Genomic DNA, 22,395 nt, shown 5'->3' with positions numbered 1-22,395 from the left:
CTGATCAAAGAAACTGTTGGACAGATGGGAGGGATCATTGACAATGCTGAGGGCCCTAATAAATATCTCTGATGGATGGACGAGAGACTCCGACGATCCTCTTAGCAGTCCTTGCAATCCTTTGTAGGGTCTTGCGGTCAGATACATTGCAAGTACAGTACCATCAGGACACTCTCGATGTACTCCTGTAAAAATAGTTAGAATGGTGGGGGTGGGGAGTGGGGAGAGCTTTGCTCACTTCAATCTCCTCAGAAGTGGAGACACTGCTTTGCTTTCTTGACCAAAGAGGTGGGGTTGAGGGACCTGGTGAGATCATCTGTTACGTGCACTTCCAGAAACTTGGTGCTCCTGACACTCTCCACGGAGGAGCCACGCATGTGAAATGAGGATTGGTCACCCTGCGCCTTCCTAAAGCCCACATTTATCTCTTTGTCTTGTACACATTAAGACTCAAGTTGTTGTGCTCACAGCATTCCACCAGCTGCTCTTGCGTTATTGCTTCACATGCAGCCGTGGGGAGTGCTGGTGCTCTGTATGATGAAGCTAGAGATGTTGCTGCTAACATGGACTGACTGTGGCCATTCCGTCAAGAAGTCCAGGATTCAGTTAGAGAGAGAGGTGTTCAGACCCAATGAGGACAGTTTACCCAACAGCTTTCTAAGGAATGATCATATGAAGTGCTGAGCTGAAGTTGATAAACGGCATCCCGGCGTATGAGGCACCATTTTCCAAGTGGAAAAGGATGGAGGGAAGGACAGAAACTACGGCATCATTGGGCACCGATTTGAGCGATAAGCGAAATGGAAAGGGTCCAATGTAACAGGAAGATGGGATTTAATCTGATCCATAACCAGCTGCTCAAAGCACTTCATTATTGTTGAGGTCAGTGCCACTGGACGGTTATCATCAAGGCAGGTTACCATGGCCCTCTTTGGCACCAGGATGATGGTGGATGCCTTGAGGTCTGAAGGGACAGGCTTCCCCTTGCAGTTATCTTCACTCGACTGTAATACTGATACTCTGGAATTTAGCTTCTCCCTCTCAACGTGAAGGGTGAATTCTATCAGATTATAATCACTGGCTCCTGAGGGTTTCTTTACCTTAGGCTCACCAAGCAAATCTGCTTCATTGCACAAAACCCAATCCAAAATTGCCATTTCACCAGTGGGCTCAACCACAAGCCTTTCTAAAAAGCCATCTTGTAGGCATTCCACAAATTCCTTCTCTTGGGATCCAGCACCAACATGATTTTCCCAATCTACCTGCATATTAAAATCCCCCATGACTATTGTAACATTACCCTTTTTACATGCAATTTTTTAATCTCCCATTATCATTTGTACTTCGCATCCCGGCTACCGTTGGAAGTCTGTATTTAACTCCCATCAGGGTCCTTTTACCCTTGCAGTTTATCAACTCTACCCACTAGGATTGTACATCTTCTGATCCTATATCACTTACTTCTATGGATTTGATTTCATTCTTTTTACCAACAAAACCAGCACACCCCCTCTGCCTACCTGCCTGTCTTTTTGATACAATATGTTGCAATATTAAGCTCCCAACTGTGATCTTCTTTCAGCCACAGCTCAGTGACGCCCACAACCTCATATCTACCAATCTCAACTCTAACTGTGCTACAAGATCATCTACTTTATTCTGTATACTGCGTGCATTCAAATATAACACTTTCAGTCCTGAACTCACTACCTTCCTTTTCAATTTTATCTCCATGTTGCCTGAAGTTAAATTCTCATCCCTTTCCAAACTTATTTGTCTTATTCTTTATTCTGGGGATCTCAGTAACCTCCTGTGCCCTCTCTTTTCCTGTTATCCAAATTGTTGAACCCACTCCCCGATTATTTAGTTTAAAGCCTATTGACAGCCCTGAATCTGAAGTCACAGCATGGCACTATCTTAGTAGAAGTTTAAGATTGTATTTAAAATCAATTTGAATAGAAGCAAACCTCAGGCAAGAATCCATAATATTTTAGGCATCATAGTTAAAAGAAGGTGTTTTCTGACATAGTAAGTGTGCACCTGGTAGATGTAGTATATTTGTGTGTAAATATGCAACTAACTCATGTGATTATGGGATATAAAAACATCATCATATGTGTGACATAAATACCTTAATTGGTGGTAGTCTCCAATAAAGTGTAGTAAAATGGACTTTAGCTTTTATTGTTCCAATTGTGTTTTCTTGGAAACAATAATGTATAATTTATGTTTTTCTTGTAAATGTTGCTTGAATGATGCTGTGTGCCTGTGATGTTTCTGTAAACAAATTTTTCATTGCATCTGTATATATATGTACTTGTGTAAATGAAAATAAATTCAACTTTGACACCCTTCTCAAGCCTGAGAGATTATTGTTAGAACTTGCTGGCACTACAACATGTTAAGAGAGATTAGTGTATGCAGGTATGGTGGGTGGCATGGATAGTGGGCTAGAGGATCTGTCTGTATGCTGTATATCTATGAATGTGACTGGCTTAACAACCACCTCCAAGTACACTTCAGTGGAGGGATTACAACACCACAAACAGCTCCCCTGGATTACCTTACACAGGACATTTCAATTAAGGATGACACTACTAAAATTGAGGCTGTGACTCTTATGGTTTTGCTGAGTCCAAGTTCCTAAGGAAGTAGCATATCAGAACATGGTATAGTCATGGCACTGATAAAAGAGTATTTTAGTGACTTTTTTTGCTTTCTCTTATACTGTGGAAGAGCCATTTGAATGAAGGACTAAAGCAAATTGAAACCTCACTGAGTGGTTAAATACACAGAACAAAATTCAAATTTAATTTATTATTAATTTACATATATGTCACCATATACAACCTTGAGGTTCAGTTTCTTGCAGGCATACTCAATAAATCTAATAACCATAATAGAATTAATGGAAGACCACGCCAACAGGACAGACAACCAAAGTGCAAAAGAGAACAAACTGTATAAGCAATAAGTATCAAGAACATGAGATGAAGAGTCCTTGAAATTGAGTTCACAGGTTGTGGGAGCATTTTAATCATGGGGCAAGTGAAGCTGAGTGAAGTTACCTTCCTCTGGTTCAATAGCCTGATGGTTGAGGGGTAATAACTGTTCCTGAACCTGGTGGTGTGAGTCCTTCTGGTAGAATATTTGGTAGAACTGGTAAATATCTACCAATATTGTCAGAGAACATACTGGACATACCCAAACCAAAAGCCATGGATGAAACAGGAGATTTGTAGTCTGCTAAGGGCTAGATCTGTGGATTTCAAGACCAGTGATCCAGAACTGTATTATAAGTCCAGGTACAACCAATGGAAGGCTATTTTAATTGCAAAATAAACAACTCCAGTTGAAGTTAGAGTTGGAATTGGATGTACGTCAGCTCTGGCGAGGTTTGCAGGGCATTACTTCCTACAAGGTGAAACCTAACATCATGAATGGCTGTGAATGACTCCCATATAAACTCAATGCCTTTTATGCAGGGTTTGAAAAGCAGAATAAAACTACAGTTGTGCAAATCCCTGCAACATCTGGTCACCCCTGTAATCTCTGTCTCAGAGGCTAACCTCAGAACATTTTTCAAGAGCGTGAACCATTACAGGATGCCAGGCTCTGATGGTGTACCTGGTAGGGCTCTCAACGCTTGTGTCAACAAACTGTTGGGAGTGTTCAAGGACATATTCAATCTCTCACTGCTGCAGCTAGAGGTTCCCACCTGCTCAAAAGGGCAACAATCATACCAGTGCCCAAGAGCAGGATAAGCTGCCTCAACAACTATTGCCCAGTTACACTCACCTCTGTGATGAAGTGCTTTAAGAGGTTGGTCATAGCCAGAATCAACTCCTGCCTAAGCAAGGACGTGGAGTCACTGCAATTTGCCTATCACCACGATAGATTTACAGCAGATGCAATCTCACTGGCTCTCTACTTGACCTTGGATCACCTGCGCACTAGCAATAACTACATCAGGCTGCTGTTTATTGATTACAGCTCAGCATTCAAAACCATCATACCCTCAGTTCTAATCAACAAGCTCCCAAACCGGAGCCTCAGAACCTCCCTCTGCAACTGGATCTTTGACTTCCTCCTTGGAAGGTCACAGTCAGCGTGGATTGGAAATAACAAAGTTCAAAGTAAACTTATCATCAAAATACATATATGTCAGCATATACAACACTGAGGTTTATTTCATACTCAATAAATATTTGGGCATACTTAAGACATCCAATAACCATAACAGAATCAATGAAAGACCACATTAACAGAGTGGACAACCAATGTATAAAATTAACAAACTGTGCAAATACAAAAAGAAGAATTAATACTAATAAGTAAGCAATAAATATCAAGAACATGAGAAGAATCGTCCTTGAAAGTGAGTCCATAGGCTGTAGGAAGAGTTCAGTGATGCGGCAATTGAAATTAAATGAAGTTATCCCCTCAGATTCAATAGCCTGGTTGAGGGATAATAACTGTTCCTGAACCTGGTGGTGTGAGTCCTGAGGCTCCCGTACCTTCTTCCTGACAGCAGCAGTGGAAGAGAATAGCCCAGGTTTTGGAACTTGTTGATTTGAACTGAGGGTATGATGGTGTTGAACACTGAACTGTAATCAACAAACAGCAGCCTGATGTGGGTATTACTATTGTCCAGGTGATCCAAGGCAGAATAGGAAGCCAGTGAGATTGCTTGACCTGGGTGACAACCAACACTGACAATTAACACCGGTGCAACTCACAGATGCATGCTTACCCCACTGGTCTACTCTCTCTAACTACACCCACAACTGTGTGGCTAGGCACAGCTCAAACACCATCTATAAATAGCCAATGACACAACTATTGTTGGCAGAATTTCATAGGGTGAAGAGGAGGCATACAGGAGTGAAATAGATCCACTGGTTGAGTGGTGATGCAACAACAACCTTGCACTCAAATCCCTACAAGACCAAGGAATTGATTGTGGACTTCAGAAAGGGGAAGTTGAGGGAACACACACCAGTCCTCATCAAAGGACTAGCAGTGGAAAGGTTGAGCAGTTTCAAGTTCCTGGGTGTCAACATCTATGAAGATCTATCCTGGCCCCGATGTATTGATGCAGTTACAAAGAAGGCATGACAGTGGCTACGTTTCATTAAAAGTTTGAGGAGAATTGGTATGACACAAAAGACTCTCGCAAATCCCTACAGATGTACTATGAACAGCATTCTAACTAGTTGCATCACCACCTGGTATAGGAGGGTAACTACACAGGATCAGAAAAAGTTGCAGCAAGTTGCAAGCTCAGCCAACTCCATTATGGGTATGAGCCTCCTCAGCCTCGAGGACATCTTCAAAAGGCAATGCCTTAAAAAGGCTGCATCCATCATTAAGGGTCCCCATCACCCAGGATATGCCTTCTTCTTATTGCTACCATCATGGTGGTGTACAGCAGCCCAAAGCCATACACTCAACATTTTAGGAACAGCTTCTTTCCCTCCGCCATCAGACTTCTGAACGGATAATGAACCAATGTACACTACCTTAATTTTTTTGCTCTTTTTGCACTACTTATTAATTTATAGCATTTTATTATTATTTATTGCAATGCGCTGTTGTCGCAAAAAAACGAATATTACAAAATTTGCCAGTGATATTAAACCCGATTCTGGTAAGATTTAAAATGGTTTTCCAGACCATCTATTCTATGGGGTGAATCTCCTCCAGAACCATTTTCTGCCAAATGGGAGCTCGTTTTGGGGCCGTGTGACTTGCAAGCTGTTCAGGTTGCAAACAGTTCTTAGGTGCCTTAAACTGGTGAGGACCTGCGATCTGAAAATTGGGTCTTCATTCCCCAGAGGGTCAAGCCTTTGAAATTATGTCGTCAGTTTGTCTGGCCTCTTTGGATAAATTCAAGAGTCAACTGTTCTTGACTCAGAGATTACACCATGTAAAAGATTAGTTTAACAGTGACCAACACATGCAATGATCTCATAGACCGGTTTTGATCAGCAGGGTGGGAGAACAAACGGGAAAAACATGGTGGAGTTAGAGAAGCCTTCCAGAAGCTGATTATTTATTTTGCTTTCTTACCTTTCCCAATATATTAAATGACTTCTGGGTATGAATTTATATTGTTGTGATACTCCTGGCATCACAAGTACAAACCTGGTTTGATAAAACAACTGGCCTTTTCCCAAGTCATTTGCATAGTATCATAGATAACAAAATGGTTTGTGCTATTTTTCTCTATATGATGATCTGCTCTAGCATAATACTCCAATTGTGGCATTACAGGAAACAATTTTTCCTCTGCTTATCAAACTTCCCATGCACCAGTTTAGGCAGAACAAATTCCTTCACACAATGATATCCCATAAAAATGGTTAATATACAACATTTAGTATATTAATGAGGACTCCTGTGATACCTCACATGGCATGATTAGGAGACTAAACAGGAATATAACTGGGAAAAGAAAAGGCTTCAAAGGTCATGGTTTAGGGGGGAAAAAGTGAAATGATGGTAAACATGAGGAAAACTGCAGATGCTGGAAATTCAAGTAACACACACAAAATGCTGGTGGAACGCAGAAGGCCAGGCAGCATCTATAGGAAGTACAGTCGACGTTTCGGGTTAAGACCCTTCATCAGAACTAACCGAAAAAAGAGATAGTTAGAGATTTGAAAGCGGGAGGGGTAGACCCGAAATGATAGAAGACAGGAGGGGGAGGGATGAAGCCAAGAGCTGGGAAGTTGATTGGCAAAAGGGATACAAGGCTGGAGAAGGGGGAGTATCATGGGACAGAAGGCCTTGGAAGAAAGGGGGAGGGGAGAACCAGAGGAAGATGGAGAACAGGCAAGGAGTTATTGTGAGAGGGAGAAAATAAATAAATAAATAAGGGATGGGGTAAGAAGGGGAGGAGGGGCATTAACATAAGTTAGAGAAACCAATGTTCATGCCATCAGGTTGGAGGCTACCCAGACGGAATATAAGGTGCTGTTCCTCCAACCTGAGTGTGGCTTCATCTCGACAGTAGAGGCCATGGATTGACATATCGGAATGGGAATGGGACATGGAATTAAAATGTGTGGCCTCTGGGAGATCCTGCTTTCTCTGGTGGACAGAGCGTAGGTGTTCAGCGAAGGGGTCTCCCAATTTGTGTCGGGTCTCAGCACTTTCTAGAAGGCCACATCAGGAGCACCGGATGCAGTATATCACCCCAGCTGACTCGCAGGTGAAGTGTCGCCTCACCTGGAAGGACTGGATGGGGCCCTGGATGGTGGTAAGGGAGGAAGTGTAAGGGCATGTGTAGCACTTGTTCCGCTTACAAGGATAAGTGCCAGGAGGGAGATCGGTGGGAAGGGATGGGAGGGACGAATGGACAAGGGAGTCACGTAGGGAGTGAAATGATGGTAATATTTTTGTTTTGAAAGAGCACTACCACAAGGAAACAGCACCTATCATCAAGATCCCCACCATCCAGGCCATGCTCCCTTCTCACTGCTACCATCAGAAAGGAGCTACAGGAGTCTTAGGTCTCAATTATCACCAGGTTCAGGAACAGATATTACCCTTCAACTACCAGGCTCCCATACCAGTGTGGGTAACTTCACTGACCACAAAACTGAACTAATCACTAAACATAATCTGTGGGCTCACTTTAAAGGACTCTACAAATCATGCTCTCAGTACTATTTATTATTATTATTTTGAATTTGCAGTTTGTCTTCTTTTGCACATTGGTTGCTTGTCAGTGTATGTGCATAGTTATTGCATGCTGGCAAGAAAATGGATTACAGGGCATATACGGTGACATATGCATACTGTGATTGTAAATTTACTATGAACTTTGAAAGTGTATTTCCATTAAAAGCAAGGGTAGCAAGGGTGGGCAGAGACAGCCTTGGATGGCTAATGAAATAAAGGAAGGTATCAAATTAAAAGCTCATGCATGCAAAGTCACCAAGAGTAGTGTGAAACTGGAAGATTTGGAAAACTTTAAAAAGCAACTTTAGGAATAACCAAGCAAACAATAAGGAAAGGGAAGATAGATTATGAAAGTAAACTAGCACAACATATAAAACAGTAGGTTATTTATAAAGCAGAAAGGGGTGGCTAAAGTGATTGTAGGTGCCTTGGAAGATGACAAGGGTAAATAAGTATTTGGTAATGTGGAAATTGCTGAGGGTTTGAATGACTACTGTGTGTCAATCTTCATGGTGGAAGACACATCTAATGTGCCAAAGAGAAATGTCACGAATGCAATTGCAATCACTAAAGGGGTAGTACTGAGCAAACTAGTGGGCCTAAAGATAGACAAGTGCGCTGGTTCTGAGAGAATGGATTCCAGGGTACTGAAAAATATGGCAGAAGTTGTAGCAGAGGCATTTGTGATAATTACCAAAATTCTCTAGACCCTGGAGGATTGGAAGACAGTGAAATGTCATGTCACTGTGTAAAAGCTAACATTAAGGAAGTAATGGTGAATCACCTGGAGAGAAGTAGCTCCATCAGGCAGATACAACATGGATTCAGGAATGGCAGGTCCTGTTTGACAGACTTACTGGAGTTCTTTGAGGATATAATGACAGTGGATAGGGAGAAGCAGGTGAATGTTGTATACTTGGATTTCCAGAAGACATTCAATAAGGTGTCACATGAAAGACATCCATAAAATAAGGGGGTAAGGAGTTGGGGCTAAAGTTTTAGTATTTATAATAGATTGATTAACCAATGGAAGACAGAGTTGGGATGAATGGGTATTTTCCTCTGGCTGGCAGTCAGCAGTGAGTAGAGTGTTACAGGAGCTTGTGCTCAGCCTGCAACCGTTCATAATGTACACTAACATTTTGGAAGAGGGGACAGAGTGTACTGTATCTAGGTTTGCTGATGACACTAAATTAAGTGGGAAAAAATTGTGCAAAGGATGTGGAGAGTCTACAGAGGGATAGAGATGGGTTAAGTGAGTGGGCAAAGGTCTCACAGATGGGAGTACAATGTTGGTAAATGACAGTTTATTCACTTTGGAAGAAAAATAGATCATATTATTTAAATGAAATACTGCAACATGCTGTTGTGTAGAGGGGCTTGTGCCTTAATTGCAAAAGGTTGGTTTACTGATGCAACAGAGTTATCAAGAAGACAAATGGAATGTTGGCCTTCACTGCTTGAGGAATTGAATTTAAGAGCAGGGATGCTATGCTGCAAATGTATCGGGTACTGGTGAAGTCAAACCTGCAGTACTGCGTGGAGTTCTGGTCTCCTGACTTTGTAAAAGATAGAGGCCATTCACCAGGTTGATTACAGAGATGAGGGGGGTTAGCTTATGAGGAGAGATTGAGTTGCCTGGGACTGTATTCACTGGAATTCAGAAGAGATCTTATTGAAACATAAAATTATGAAAGGGGTAAGATAGAGGCAGGAAGGTTGTTTCCACTTATAAGTGAAACTGGAACTAGGGAACAGAGCCGCAAGATTCAAGGGGAGTAGATTTAGGATGGAGATGAGGAGGAACTGCTTTTCCCCAGAGGGTGGTGAAACTATGGAATTCTCTACCCAATGAAGCAGTGAAGACTAACTCAGTAAATATATTTAAGACAAGGTTGGATAGATTCAAGGGTTATAGGGAAAAGGCAGATAGGTGGAGTCGAGTCCATGGCCAGATCAGCCATAATCTTATTAAATCAATGGGCAGATGGCCTACTCCTGCTCCTATTTCTTATGTTCCTAAGGGGAGGGGCATGTTTAATAGAAATAGATTGGAGAGAGCAAACTGTTGAACAACCCCTTTTTCTTATGAGTTAGTCAGTGGAGAGTCAAGTCACAGCTTGGAATGTAGGCAAATTCCTATGGAAAAATGTATTTAGTACAATACTAAAGTTAATCATTTTCATTTTTAAAAGTGGCACAAACAATAACTTGCACATACACAACAACTTTCAGGATATCCTCAACACATTATAATCGATGAAATACTAATGTCATTTTTGTTGTAGAAAATGCAGATTCCCATTTGTACATAGCAGGATCCCTCAAATCATAAACAATGAACAGATGTTCTTTAAAAAAATCCAAACAGCAGTGATTTTGTACAGTACACAATAGTTTTTAAATTTAAAAAATTCAATTGCATTCAGTGGACTGGAGCACATTGGAATTTATGGTGTGCATTTGGAGGCTATCAGGTATGTCAACATAAACAACCTATAGTACATTTTGCTGTCACATACTAAATTGTAATGTACAAAGCCCACACTATTCAGGTTTTAACTGGGGGGAGGGGGAGAGAAGAGAAAGGAAGTTGTGTTGGCATTGATTAAAAAGGGCCCCAAACTTATCAGGTCCACTGTTATGGATCCCAAGGCATCCAATTTAAAAAAAAATCCTCTAGAGTTTCTTAAATGTTGCTTCCATCTGCAACTGTCCCCACTCATTTTACTGCCAATGTCTGCAGCCCTTGAATACTTGTCCAACAATCTTCTCTGTGCTTTCCTGTCCTGCCTCCAACCCCCTCACATTTCCTCCAGTAGCTCCACAATTACCAATAGAAGTTGAATTTCTGTTGGGAAGCCCTCAGCAAAAATGACACATCACACCATGTTGTTTTAATGTGCCTCTTCAGTGAAATACATTGTTGTGAGGTTGGCTGAGGACAGCAGGTAGATCTCCCAGCTCTTCTATGAAAAACAGTTTGGGATCATTAGAGCAGGCAAATCCCCAGTTTTACACTTCATCCAAAAGACAACACACTTGGGAATTGCATTTGTTAACATTCAGGAGTCAGCCAAGATTGTGCACTTAATCTTTAAGAATGGCGCTTTAACTCTTACCTGATTTGAGAACATTAAGTATAGACTACATAGAAGAATATTTTGTATATACATATGTGGACATTAACCATATTGATATACAAATATCACCAGTTAATTCCTCTGGGAAATACTCCAAGGTACTTTGTGTTGTTAAGATAACAACATAATTTGGTCAATCAAAATGAATCAGAATGAGTTATGAATGTTGGAACAAAAACATTAATGTGCATTTTTATGCATACTTGGATTTTCTATAGTTAAAGGTCACAACTAGTCAATGTTTCAGAAAATAAGGTGATTGTAGGTGTTTCTCTGCAGTTTTGTCTGAGATACTTGGAGACACAACAGCACCACAATTGGTAGCCAGATACAATGTACCAAGATTCCTATAGGAATTTATAATCAAGGAAAAAAGTTCATACAGAAAGCCAAATATGTGACAAATGTTTTGTACTAAGAAACCAGAAGAGAAACTACAAACGTTTGTATTTAACAAATTAATGAATTTCTATATGGAGGCTCTCTTTTGTTGCCGATTATACTGTAGGAAGTGCTTGGTGTTTGATTTATCTACTTTAATCATAATCCTCACAGCATTAGTTACAGGAGTTTAAAACATGCATAATTTATGGAAATAAGATTAGGAAATGGACACAAAAGGTCCCCATGGCAATATTTTAAAGAACAGAAAATTAGTCCCATAGTTCTGGCCAACATTTAAACCTCTGCCAAAATCATAAATGAAAGCAGGCTATCTGATCATTATCACATTTATTTTAGTTTACACTAAACAAGCTGCATTTACTTTTTAGAAGGAAATGCATTCTAACTTCCAGCACTGTGATGTTCCTGTGTTGCACAAGACACAATCTTTCTTAGTTGGGACAATACCTACCATGCAATACTTACTTTTATGCACATCCTCCAACTTCCAATGTACCAGTTATGGAATCCAAGTCGTACAGTAAAGTAAAACACTATTTAGTCTTTCAAAAGAGCTTGACATCTCACTCATTCCCCACATATCTGCAATTTCTCTCCATGTATTTACCCTTCTCCCTTTTGAAAGGGATGAATGAAACTTTTTCCATTTTCACAAAAACCAGGGAATACCTTTGCTTAACCACTTATCGCACACAAAGATATTTTTCTTCCTGTCTTCTCCAGCATTATCTATGACATCTTAATTTGGTTTGATTTCCCTGCCTCCACCTCAGAAGACAAGCCACGAAGTCAGAGCACATATTCCAACAGTTGCCAAGTTTAGTTTCACACACTAATTACATTTTCTACAGAGGCAGCTATTCAAATAACCTGATTTTGCTTCAGGTGTTCAGAAAAAATTTGATTCAAAGTGATTTGCATTGCAGCTCCAAAATGTTGTCATCATCTACCAAGCCCACCTGTTATGCATTCTCCTGCAAAATTGAAGCTCTTAACAGATTTGCAACTGCAGTAAATTCAAATCAACAAACAAGAGAAAATCTGCAGATGCTAGAAATCCAAGCAACATACACAAATTGCTGGAGTAACTCAGCAGGCCAAGCAGCATCTATGGATAAGAGTATTGTTGACATTTTGGGCCGAGACCTTTCATCAGGACCCTTCCTCCAGCAATTTTTGTGTGTTGCTAAATTCAAGTCAATCTGCTTTGATATGTTAGCTATTGGCAACATTACACAGGTAATGCACCAATGTGCAAAGACAAAAAACAAAGTATAAACATTGCATATTCAGATAAGTCAGGGGAAAAAAGACACCTCCTGGAGTCTTTTGTATTGGATTTACTTTATTCCAAACTGAAGTTTATTGAGCAGATATTGACATGATGTATTACTAAATCTGTAATAAATAACAGAATTGATGTTCTCTTCTGACTTCCTACTTGACCACTTGCAAAGATTTTTTTGATGCTTTGATTTCAATTCTATACACGTAGAAAGCAAAGATTATGAACAAGAGCAGGATCAGTTAAAACCTGCTCGATCATGGCTGTATTTTGCCATTCTATCTGGTCGTATATATCTGAATGCAGCTCAGAGCATAAAGCAGATGAATTCAAACAATGTTAGAAATCATCATCAAGCAAAATGGGGAAAGAGCTATAACCTTAAGCCAAGCTACAAATGGAGTCAATCCTCTGACGCTGACTCTGGCTCAAGCTACGATTCAAGCTGACCCGAGACAAGTCAGTTTAAGCAAGTTAATACAAACTAGTGGATTTCATAAGCAAAGCAGAAACCCAAAAAAATTATCTAGGAACACTGCTAAATGTAGTTCATTATTTAGAACTATATCTTTTAAATCCAGTGAAAATGATGTGATTAAGAACTGAAAATGTTCAACAAAGAAACATCACAATGCACCCACACGATCCAACAGTACAATCACTTCCCCCATTTGTTCAGCAAGATGCAGATATTTTCCCTCTATAACTAATTGCCCTGTGCATGACATTACCGAACCTATAGGTAACAAACTGGCTGTCCTTCACCCAGCATTATACTGCTCTGAAACTGGTGCTGCTGGCAGAACAATTCCTTCTGCCACCCCTCCCTATACTTTCAATGTGAGGAAGTAGTTGATCTCTGTCCAGCTCTTTCCCTCATAGACATAGCAAGTTTGCAGCTTTATATCCCTCTTTATACAAAATACTTGTTTCCCAATTCAAATTCAAATCTTCCACAGTTGTTGGGTAAAACAATGAACCATAATATGTGTTTCTGTTGGACGTCCACACTCTGCACAAAATCTATTGTATAAGTTATTCTGGCGAATTATGAGCCATCCAATATGTATGAGTGACAGCCAAAAGGTCTTTAAGTACTTGCTAAACTGCCTAGATTTTTCTGAGCACTTAAGACTAAAAACCCTTAGTGAATACTTAAAATAATTATTAATGTCAAGAGTTAAAACATTAACTGACGATATACAATATATACAAGTTATACACTATTGAACAAGTGCTTTTTAAAAATTTTATCACAATATGATTTTAAAAATCTACAATTTGCACAATATATCAATTAGACAAGATACAAAAGAAAACTGGGAGTTTAGGTTATATAAAAGTTAATTAGAAAATAATATTACATGCATCCCAATTGAGAAACACAAGAAAGATAAATTTTTTCCAAGTCCAGTAGCTCCTTCAAAAAGAACATGAACTCACCAGTTCTGGTCCTGAATCAGTTTTAATCCCAACAATATAAGCAACAACACTACAGAACATTCATTTTAATATATTTTGTAGTATTTACACATAGTGTTTAACCAATCGTACTAACTAGAGGGTAACCAACAGTAAACATTTACAGATTCCCAATAAATCGCAACTTCTCATAAACATCAGACAGCATTGACATTTGGTATCTACAGTAACAACTCATTAGTTAAAAAATGGACAAAATGAGCTTTCTGGGCCTTTAAAACATATCACAAATTGTTGTACATTTTGGATATTTTTTGGCTGCAATGAACAAATCTTGGAAGTTAGCTACTATGTTGTACAATCTCAGGGATTCTTAAAAGAGTAAAGTGTTAGCTGTATTTTAGGACCAAGGCTTACAGAAGACTCGTGCCAAATTTCTCACTGTTGGTGTTGGCCTTATAAATCCTTCCCCACAAAGTGCATTTTCAAACTGTTCACGATGACTCAAAAAGAAACTCCCATGTTCATTGCAGTAGGTTAGAAATCTATTGACTTCCAGTCAAACAATAGATTAAAAATTTAACGTAAAAAGTTGCAGAATTATCATTATGACACTATGCAGGCATAGGTTTATCTTCCAAATGTCACTAACTTTTACCTCCTCTTTACAGCTCACTCAAGATGCCCCAAGAGTGCAGGACATTTATGCATCCAATGGTGCATTTTGTTTTAAGTAAAGGAAAATGAAATCGGCACAATTATGTACCACTCATGCAAATTACATTCAGAAACACTTAAACTGTCAAGCATTGGGACTCTATGTCCTCAAGTCTTTCTTGCTGCATTTCACTTTTCTAATCTATGTATAATTGCAAAACTTCCCCTTCCTCTTTTGCCTTTGCCAATTTTTTTACTGTCATCTTTCTCACTCAAAAGGTCCAGACACAATGTGGTCAAGGTGCTATCTGATAATTAATGAGCCCATGTAGCATATTATGCTGAGTCAGACTTTATGCTTGACAGCCACAAGCATTTTCAGCAGGGATACTCAGATAATATACTTCAATGCACATTTATACTATTCATGACTAAAATGTATTTTAGTCAAATCACTTACATATATATTATGTATACAGTAGCATTTTGCATGTGTTTTTATCTTGTGCAATTGGTTTTGCAACTTAAAGCATCAGACATCCCCAAAACCCTCCGATTGAAAATGAACTAACTGCACAGTGGGGCATCTGACTGGTGAGTGCCCAGGTCGGGTGTGAAAATGGCATGGTATTATACAAGAGCTGTGCATCAACTTTCCAATAATGCACCAGCATATATATGAAACCAGCAATTTTTCCTTTACATCTTCTGCTGCAATACTTGACATGCTTATTTACAGACCAACACCCAGTTTCCATATCTAGGCACGAAATGAAATCTATATGTATTATATATTCATTTATCTTCGCTTCACAAGCTTGCATCACAATTACCTGCATGTTCTAGCTTCACTTTAATATCCTTGGTGGTTACAGCAACTGTTAATGGTGAAAGTATATTAATTTTTATTTCTAAAACACTTTTTGTATTCCATTTTCAGAGGACTTCTACAGTTTTGAAAGAAAAATATAGAACATGAACAAATGCTTTATCAGAAAAATCTGTTTTTAAGAATACAAAAGAAAACATGTTAATTGATGACTTGAAAAAAGAGGCAGAGTGCATGCTTAATTATTAAAATACTTTGAACTAAATAAAATGACTCTCAATTTTTTTCTCCATACACATTTGCTTAAAAGTGGGATGGATACAAAAATTATTTTCTCACACACCAGAATACTTATGCTTAGCAAAAAGTAGGGATATTGCTAATTAATTTCTAATAATGATCCCAAATGTAATTTCTGAATAAAAAGGAAAATTTGTGGCACAGGATCACTGTTTAAAAATACACTGTAATCAACCAAAAAATGTGATAAATTAACAACGTTAAGGGGATGAGGAAGTGTGCTCATTATCCCATTTAATTGTTTGTTTTGTCAGAACCCATACTCATTACTGTTCTTGCAGCAGATTTTTATATTTCATACAAGTAGAGGAAGTCTTGCCATCAACACCCCTTCTGAAAAAAACCTAATTTTTTTATTACATAATACAATTTGAACTTTTAGAGTACTCAAATCTGAATATTTTTGGAGTGAGACAGTTTGAAAGAGCTTAATAATCAGTAACTGCCATCATTAGCCCAAGGTGCTTCTGTGACCTTACTTCCAAATACCCTCACCCTAAGTTAGCCCTATGTTGTTGCCCAACTCATTACTCTAAAGGAAAACAGCCATTATGTTATAGATTTGCATTGTCCTCCATTAGTGGGTGAAACTGACTAACTTATCTCACTTGTGCTACAAGAGTTTCACCAACAAGGAGAAATGGGAGCTATGGTGTCATTTTCCGCATACTCTTACTTCTGCTCTGATCACAATCAAAGCAGCAGAGGATGCTTCTTCAGATAGGCGGGGTGAAGAGAAAGAGGGTAATTTACTATACTTTCATTTTAAAAAAATTCCTGGGTTAAAAAAAAAAGATAAAAAAACATCAATGACTGAAAAGGCACAAAGCTCTTTAAGCGCATACATATGTGCTTTTAGGAAGCGTTTTTAGATGTTGATTGAAACCAATTTTATATGAGCAAGCAAAGCAGCCATACTTGCAAACAAAACCTATTCCCACTGCTGCAGCAGTCGGAGAGCTCGAGTTGGTGTGGGAATTGCAATGCGCTGTCAAAGACTTTGCCTTCATTAGCACCAGAGCTTACAATGTGAGCAAATCAAAAAAAAAATCAAGGTTTCTGCTGACACCAAATGTTAAAGGAATTCAAAAACATAAGTCCTATTTAACCCTTTGTCCCCCCCCAAAAATATTTGCGACATATGTAATGGCAAATTGTTTTAACTTCCATTTGCTACTATTACTGAATTACAATTCTGCGCAGACTTCTCCTGGTGAGTTCAACAGCAATTGCTACTTGAGACAGGAAACAAAAAAAGAATTCTCATTATTTCTTTTTTTTTTGCTTTTGCAAAAGGGTTCGTGATGGTGAGACTCCCTCTTTAAGAATCATACTTGACTCATTTTTCACAATTGCCCTAGGAAGCAATGAGAAATAGAAAACTCCTGTAAAGCTTTGAATGAAATGTCCTCTAATCTCAACTTTCCTCCGCACGACAGAGGAACCTCATACTCTGTGATGCATTTGGATAACTGACCATTTGAGTGGTGGTATAACTCATGGCAATTCCAGGAAGTGATTGCGTTACTGCCACTGGTGCAACTGAAATGGCAATTGGTGCCACTGAAACTGGTGAAGCCATCCCTTGGGCATAAGGTGTAGAGAGAGCAGCACTAAGGTGGGGTGGACTTTGGGACGTAGCTTCAGAACACAAAGCATTGTGAGCTCTCGCTTGCGCTATCAATTCTTGATGAGAAATAGGCTGTGATCTCAAGGATTGGTTGCTGAGGGTGGTATGAGTCTCCACTATGCTATGATTATAATTGGTAACATTGTGCATAGCTGGTGACTGTGTTGGGTCAGTTCCTGTGGTCAGGATTCCTAGCTTCACTTGTTTGCGGAGATCAGCATTTTGTTTCAGAAGTACCTCATTTGTAATCATTAGGCTTGATACCTGCTTCTTGAGCTCTTCATTGCGCTTTCTAAGCATATGGTTTTCCTCCTCCAGGAAACTCCTTTCAACTGGCCGCAGACTGGGTGTACTGTAATCAAATACTTCAAACCGCAAGCCCTCCATTCTTTTCCTTTTTGGATTTTGGTCATAAGCACATTTCTCAGTCTCATAAAGGTCATCCAAACGGTCATATCTGCAGATCTCAGGGGAAGCCTCTCTATTTTGCGACACTTTTTCTGTGCTTTTCTTATCATTGTCATCACGTTTCAAGTGCTGAAATTTACACTTGGATCCTCTTCGACATTTGCCTTTGAGAAAGTCACGGCAGAATGGGACTTCCTTTGTAATAAGGGGCAAGTTGGAGGGCGAGAGCCCAAATGTCACAGCCACTGTCTTTTGCAAGTGGGCAGGAAGCTTACCTGTTTTATTGTAATAATTTTCTTCAGCCTTTGTCCCGTGAATGAACGTACAGTTTTCACGGGTACACTTACTATTCTGAAAGTACTGACAAAATATAGACTCATGCCGCATATCACCTACATCATAGGCTTCAACATTGTCTGGGTGAAAGTACCTGCAATTCTTACCACGACTGCAGACATTGCGCAGAAAATCACGACAAACATTCCGTTTGTTCTTGCTAGCATCATATTTGCTATTATTGACTAAGTTATCAGCATCATCACTTAGGTCAGCATGGTTGGATACCTCAATATCATCTGGGTGAAAATATCTGCAATTCTTACCACGATTGCAGAGATTGCGCAGAAAGTCTCGGCAAATGTTCAGTTTGTTTTTGCCAGCCTCATCATTGCCAACGTTGACTAAATTATCAATGTCATTCCTTATGTCAGCAAGGTCTGAAGCCTCAATGTCATCTGGATGGAAGTACCTGCAATTCTTACCACGGCTGCAGATATTGCGCAGAAAGTCTCGGCAAATGTTCTGTTTGTTTTTACCAGCTTCATCGTTAGCAATGTTGACTATATTATCAGTGTCATTCCTTATGTCGGCGAGGTCGGAGGCCTCAATATTGTCGGGGTGGAAGTACCTGCAATTCTTACCACGGGTGCAGACATTGCGCAGAAAGTCTCGGCAAACATTCCGTTTGCTCTTGCCAGGCTCATATTTGCCGCTGTTGACTAAATTATCAGTGTCGTTCTCCGACATGCTTCCAGATTATTTCTGCGCTAATCAGCCAAGGCTCTCAATAAACAACTGTAAAAGAAAAAGAAGCCAGGTCTTTTACAATGAATAAGAGATTAATCTACAAAGTAATTTAGGTTAATCCCTTTCTCACAAAATATTGTAGATTTATGTACATTGGCAAATCACTAGAAAATACTTACTGGAAGGTATGAGCAGAACATTGAGGTTTACATTAAAATCATAAAGGAATAAGTAGTATTGTCTGTTTTTTAAAAAACTTTTATAACCACAGATACCATTGCTTTGTGTTTTTCTGAAAAAAAATACTGGCATTGTACATAAGCATGCCTTTGTGAATGTTAATACTCCAGATAATACAGTTAGGAAAAATAGAATGCATACTGCAAACGTTTTAATAGAAATTTGTAAATGCAGTGAGATAGAATCAGCACAAGAAATAATTACTAGGGAAACAGGTTAAGGAAAGATTAGGGAGAAGTGCTGATTTAGCTCACCAGAATCCTTCAACCACAATTAAAAGATACCATAAGTATTGGGTAAATGAATACTGAAAGCCAATCTTTGACTTTTCACAAGGAACTCCAACAAGAATAGTTAACCACTTTGGAATTTTTCTATCTGCAACAGACATGTTTTTTTAAGCCAGAATTGGTCACTTAAATTCAACCTTAAAAATAGCAACACATATTTTGTTCTGCCAGCCATGTGTAAACAATACCAGAGACTGCAAGGTAAATGTTTGATATCAATTTTATCAGTAAAAGCAATAGGTATGTTTTAGACTGTATATGAATATCTCTAAATACACAAATTAGCATATTACAGACACAATCAAGACATGTCGTTGCAATATGCGTAAATAAAGAAATATTATTGAAGTTACAACCATGAATGTGAGGTTAAAATTTTCATTTGTAAAAGCCAATTTTAAAGAAAACATATGCTTAATAGTAATGTCAAGATAACTAAAATAGCAATTTTGAATGGATTTTAAAACAGACTATAGAAATAACCAAATTCCATCAACATATATTGTTAACTTCATTGCAAACTATGTAATTCTCAGGAATTAAAGCTGTGAATTCTAATGTGGTAATGCACATTCCTTTGGCATTGTAATGTTGACTCGCATTTATTGCCTCCTTTAGCACCATTTTACATTATTGCCTTTGATCTCAAACAATACCTAACCTCTCTCTATGATTCCCAAGAAATTTCATCATTTTGAGTTCAAGTCCTTACCCCTTTTAAATCTTTAGGAAAATAACGTGTATCAAACAACTTCCAAGTATTGATCTCGTATTCCAAAACTAGCAGTTGGTTCTTTCTGCACTATTCTAAATGATGCAAAAGCTAGCTATTTAAGAGAATTGACACTCATTTACTTTTAATGAATAAACACCAAAATTTAGATTGATATAATCATTACTCTTCTGAGCAAAATCTCCTGCCTCTCCATGAGTCCCAGAGTCTTTCGATATCTTCCTTGAAATAAAGAAAAACTTATGCTATTGCTTATTTTAATGAATTCTTTCTCAGGGTCTCAAAAATTGAAGAATTTGTTACCTCACTTTCTCTGATTGAATTATTATTTCCTAGCTTTGCCAATCTTTTGATCTCCTAATTTATTTTAGTCATCCTCCAGAAAAGGACTTATTCAAGTTTCTCTATTATAGTTCAGAAAATTCAAATTTAAGGTGTAGGAGGTCAGCATTCAATCCACTGTGTCCTCACTAACAAAAGGAGGACATTGGGTTAATCTTAGTTCCCAATATTTGGTCGAATTTGGTCGAGAGTCTTACTCATCAAGTGCTCATCCAGATACAATTTAAATGTGGGGAAGGTTTCTGCCTCCATTACCCTTAAGATATAGTATGGTTGAATTTTTAAAACATGTTTGACGAGGTGCCATACAAAATCAGATAAGACCTTATGGCATTAGAGGTAATTTACTAGCATGGATAGAGGATTGGCTAATGAACAGGAAGCATCAAGTAGGGACCATTTTTCAGCTGGCAATCTTGAACAATTGGAGTGACATAGAACACAGTTGTTATTGATTAACAGTACAGTTCAGAAACAGGCTCCTCAGCCTACCATATCCATGTTGAAAAGTACACCCACTGTAAGTAAATTTGTAAATGATAAGCAACGTGGAAAGATGAGCTGTGAGGAAGATGCAGTTAATTTACAAAGAGGTATTTACAATGAGGACGGTGCAAATTGTTCACTTTGTAAGGAAGAATAATTAAACAGATTATTCAAATGGAGAAAGCCTGAAGAAAGCTTAGAGAACGAAGGATTTTTGAACATGAAACATGGAAGATCAGTGTATAGGACAGCAGGTAAAAGGGAAGGTTAATGGAATCAACACACACAAAATGCTGGAGGAACTCAGCAGGCGAGGCAGCATCCATGGAAGTGAATAAGCAGTTGGTGTTTCAGGCCAAGACCCTTCCTCAGGATAGTTCATTCCCTTCATAATGGAATGCTAGTTTTTAATTCAGAGGCTTTAAGTATAACAGTAGAGAAATCTGACTACAATTGTACAAAGGCATCAGTGAGACCACATCTAGATTCATGTACAGTTGGTCCCTTGACTTAAGGAATGGTACATCATTGGAGGAAGTTCAGAGGCTTCAACAAAGTGATCCTGGAAGTAGAGGGACTGTTTTATGGGGAAAAGAGTGAATAGATTGGGCCCACTCATTGGAGTTCAGAAGCATGAAAGCCAAACTTATTGAAATATCTAAGGTTCTTAGGAGACTTGAAATGATTTCCTGTTTATGAGTGTTAATGAAATTTGTTTTCAGATAAAAGATGTGTCTATTTAAGACTGTGATGAAAAATCTCTCCAAGGGTTGCAAACTATTAAAATTCCTTATCCCAGAAAGCTGTGAAGGTTATATTGTTGAATATATTAAAAGACTAAGACAATTTAAAAAAAAATCAGTCAGGGAATCTAGGGCTAGGGAGAAGTGGGCTTGACAGAAGTGGGATCAGCCATATTATTGAAGTAGGTGAATGATCTACTCCTATTTCTAATGGCCTTTCATGCATTGAATTCTAGACCATCACCAGTCATTTAATGATTAAGGAAACAAATATTCCTCAAACCTTTCTATTATCTTAAAGCCATTCTCCTGTTATTGGTCTCTCCAAGAGAAACACATCCTTCTAGTGTTTACTCTCTCTATGCCTCTCATGAGTTTAATAGATCTAAGTACTGAGCCCTATGGAGTCTGATTCTGTCAGTATATACTTTCTTGATCAACCTGCTAATTGACATTAATCTAACACCTTTCCAAAATTCATTTATACTGCATCAAATGCCCTTCAAGCATCTCTGCAAAAGCTTAATTAAGTGTGTCTGATTTATGCAAATTTCCAACAACAATCCATGTTATCAAAATGACTGGCCTGTGAATATTCAACTATCTCATTCCCCCTTTTTTTCAAAATAGTACCACATGTGTAACTTTCCAGTCCTCTGTCACCACATTCACAGACAAAGAACAAAAGAAAATTATAGCCAAAGCTTGCACTATATCCTCTCCTGCTTCTTTTGAGAGCTTGGAATACATTTTATCTAGACCAAAGC

The 22,395-nt window shown here is 38.7% G+C and overlaps 1 protein-coding gene across 5 annotated transcripts in view; it reads right to left on the bottom strand.

Moving 5' to 3' along the window:
- The window catches only part of LOC140191786 (zinc finger CCCH domain-containing protein 10-like), a 28,491-nt gene that overhangs the window by 3,355 nt on the left and 2,741 nt on the right, over nt 1-22,395 (bottom strand). For 3 of the 5 annotated variants that reach the window (XM_072249537.1, XM_072249539.1, XM_072249538.1), the window contains one exon: nt 12,211-18,842. The exons of 1 other annotated variant lie outside the window; for it this stretch is intronic. In XM_072249537.1, coding sequence (XP_072105638.1) covers nt 17,148-18,794 — 1,647 coding nt within the window. In that variant the 5' untranslated portion in view covers nt 18,795-18,842 and the 3' untranslated portion in view covers nt 12,211-17,147. Of the gene's footprint in view, nt 1-2,841; nt 4,696-12,210; nt 18,843-22,395 lie in introns of those variants that run through there. One more of the 5 variants, XR_011883922.1, reaches the window with a different exon arrangement.

Source organism: Mobula birostris, chromosome X (assembly GCF_030028105.1).
Source record: "Mobula birostris isolate sMobBir1 chromosome X, sMobBir1.hap1, whole genome shotgun sequence".
Taxonomy (NCBI): Eukaryota; Metazoa; Chordata; class Chondrichthyes; order Myliobatiformes; family Myliobatidae; genus Mobula; species Mobula birostris.
The sequence above is the reverse complement of the archived record's forward strand: the minus strand, read 5'-3'. Positions and strand labels throughout refer to the sequence as shown.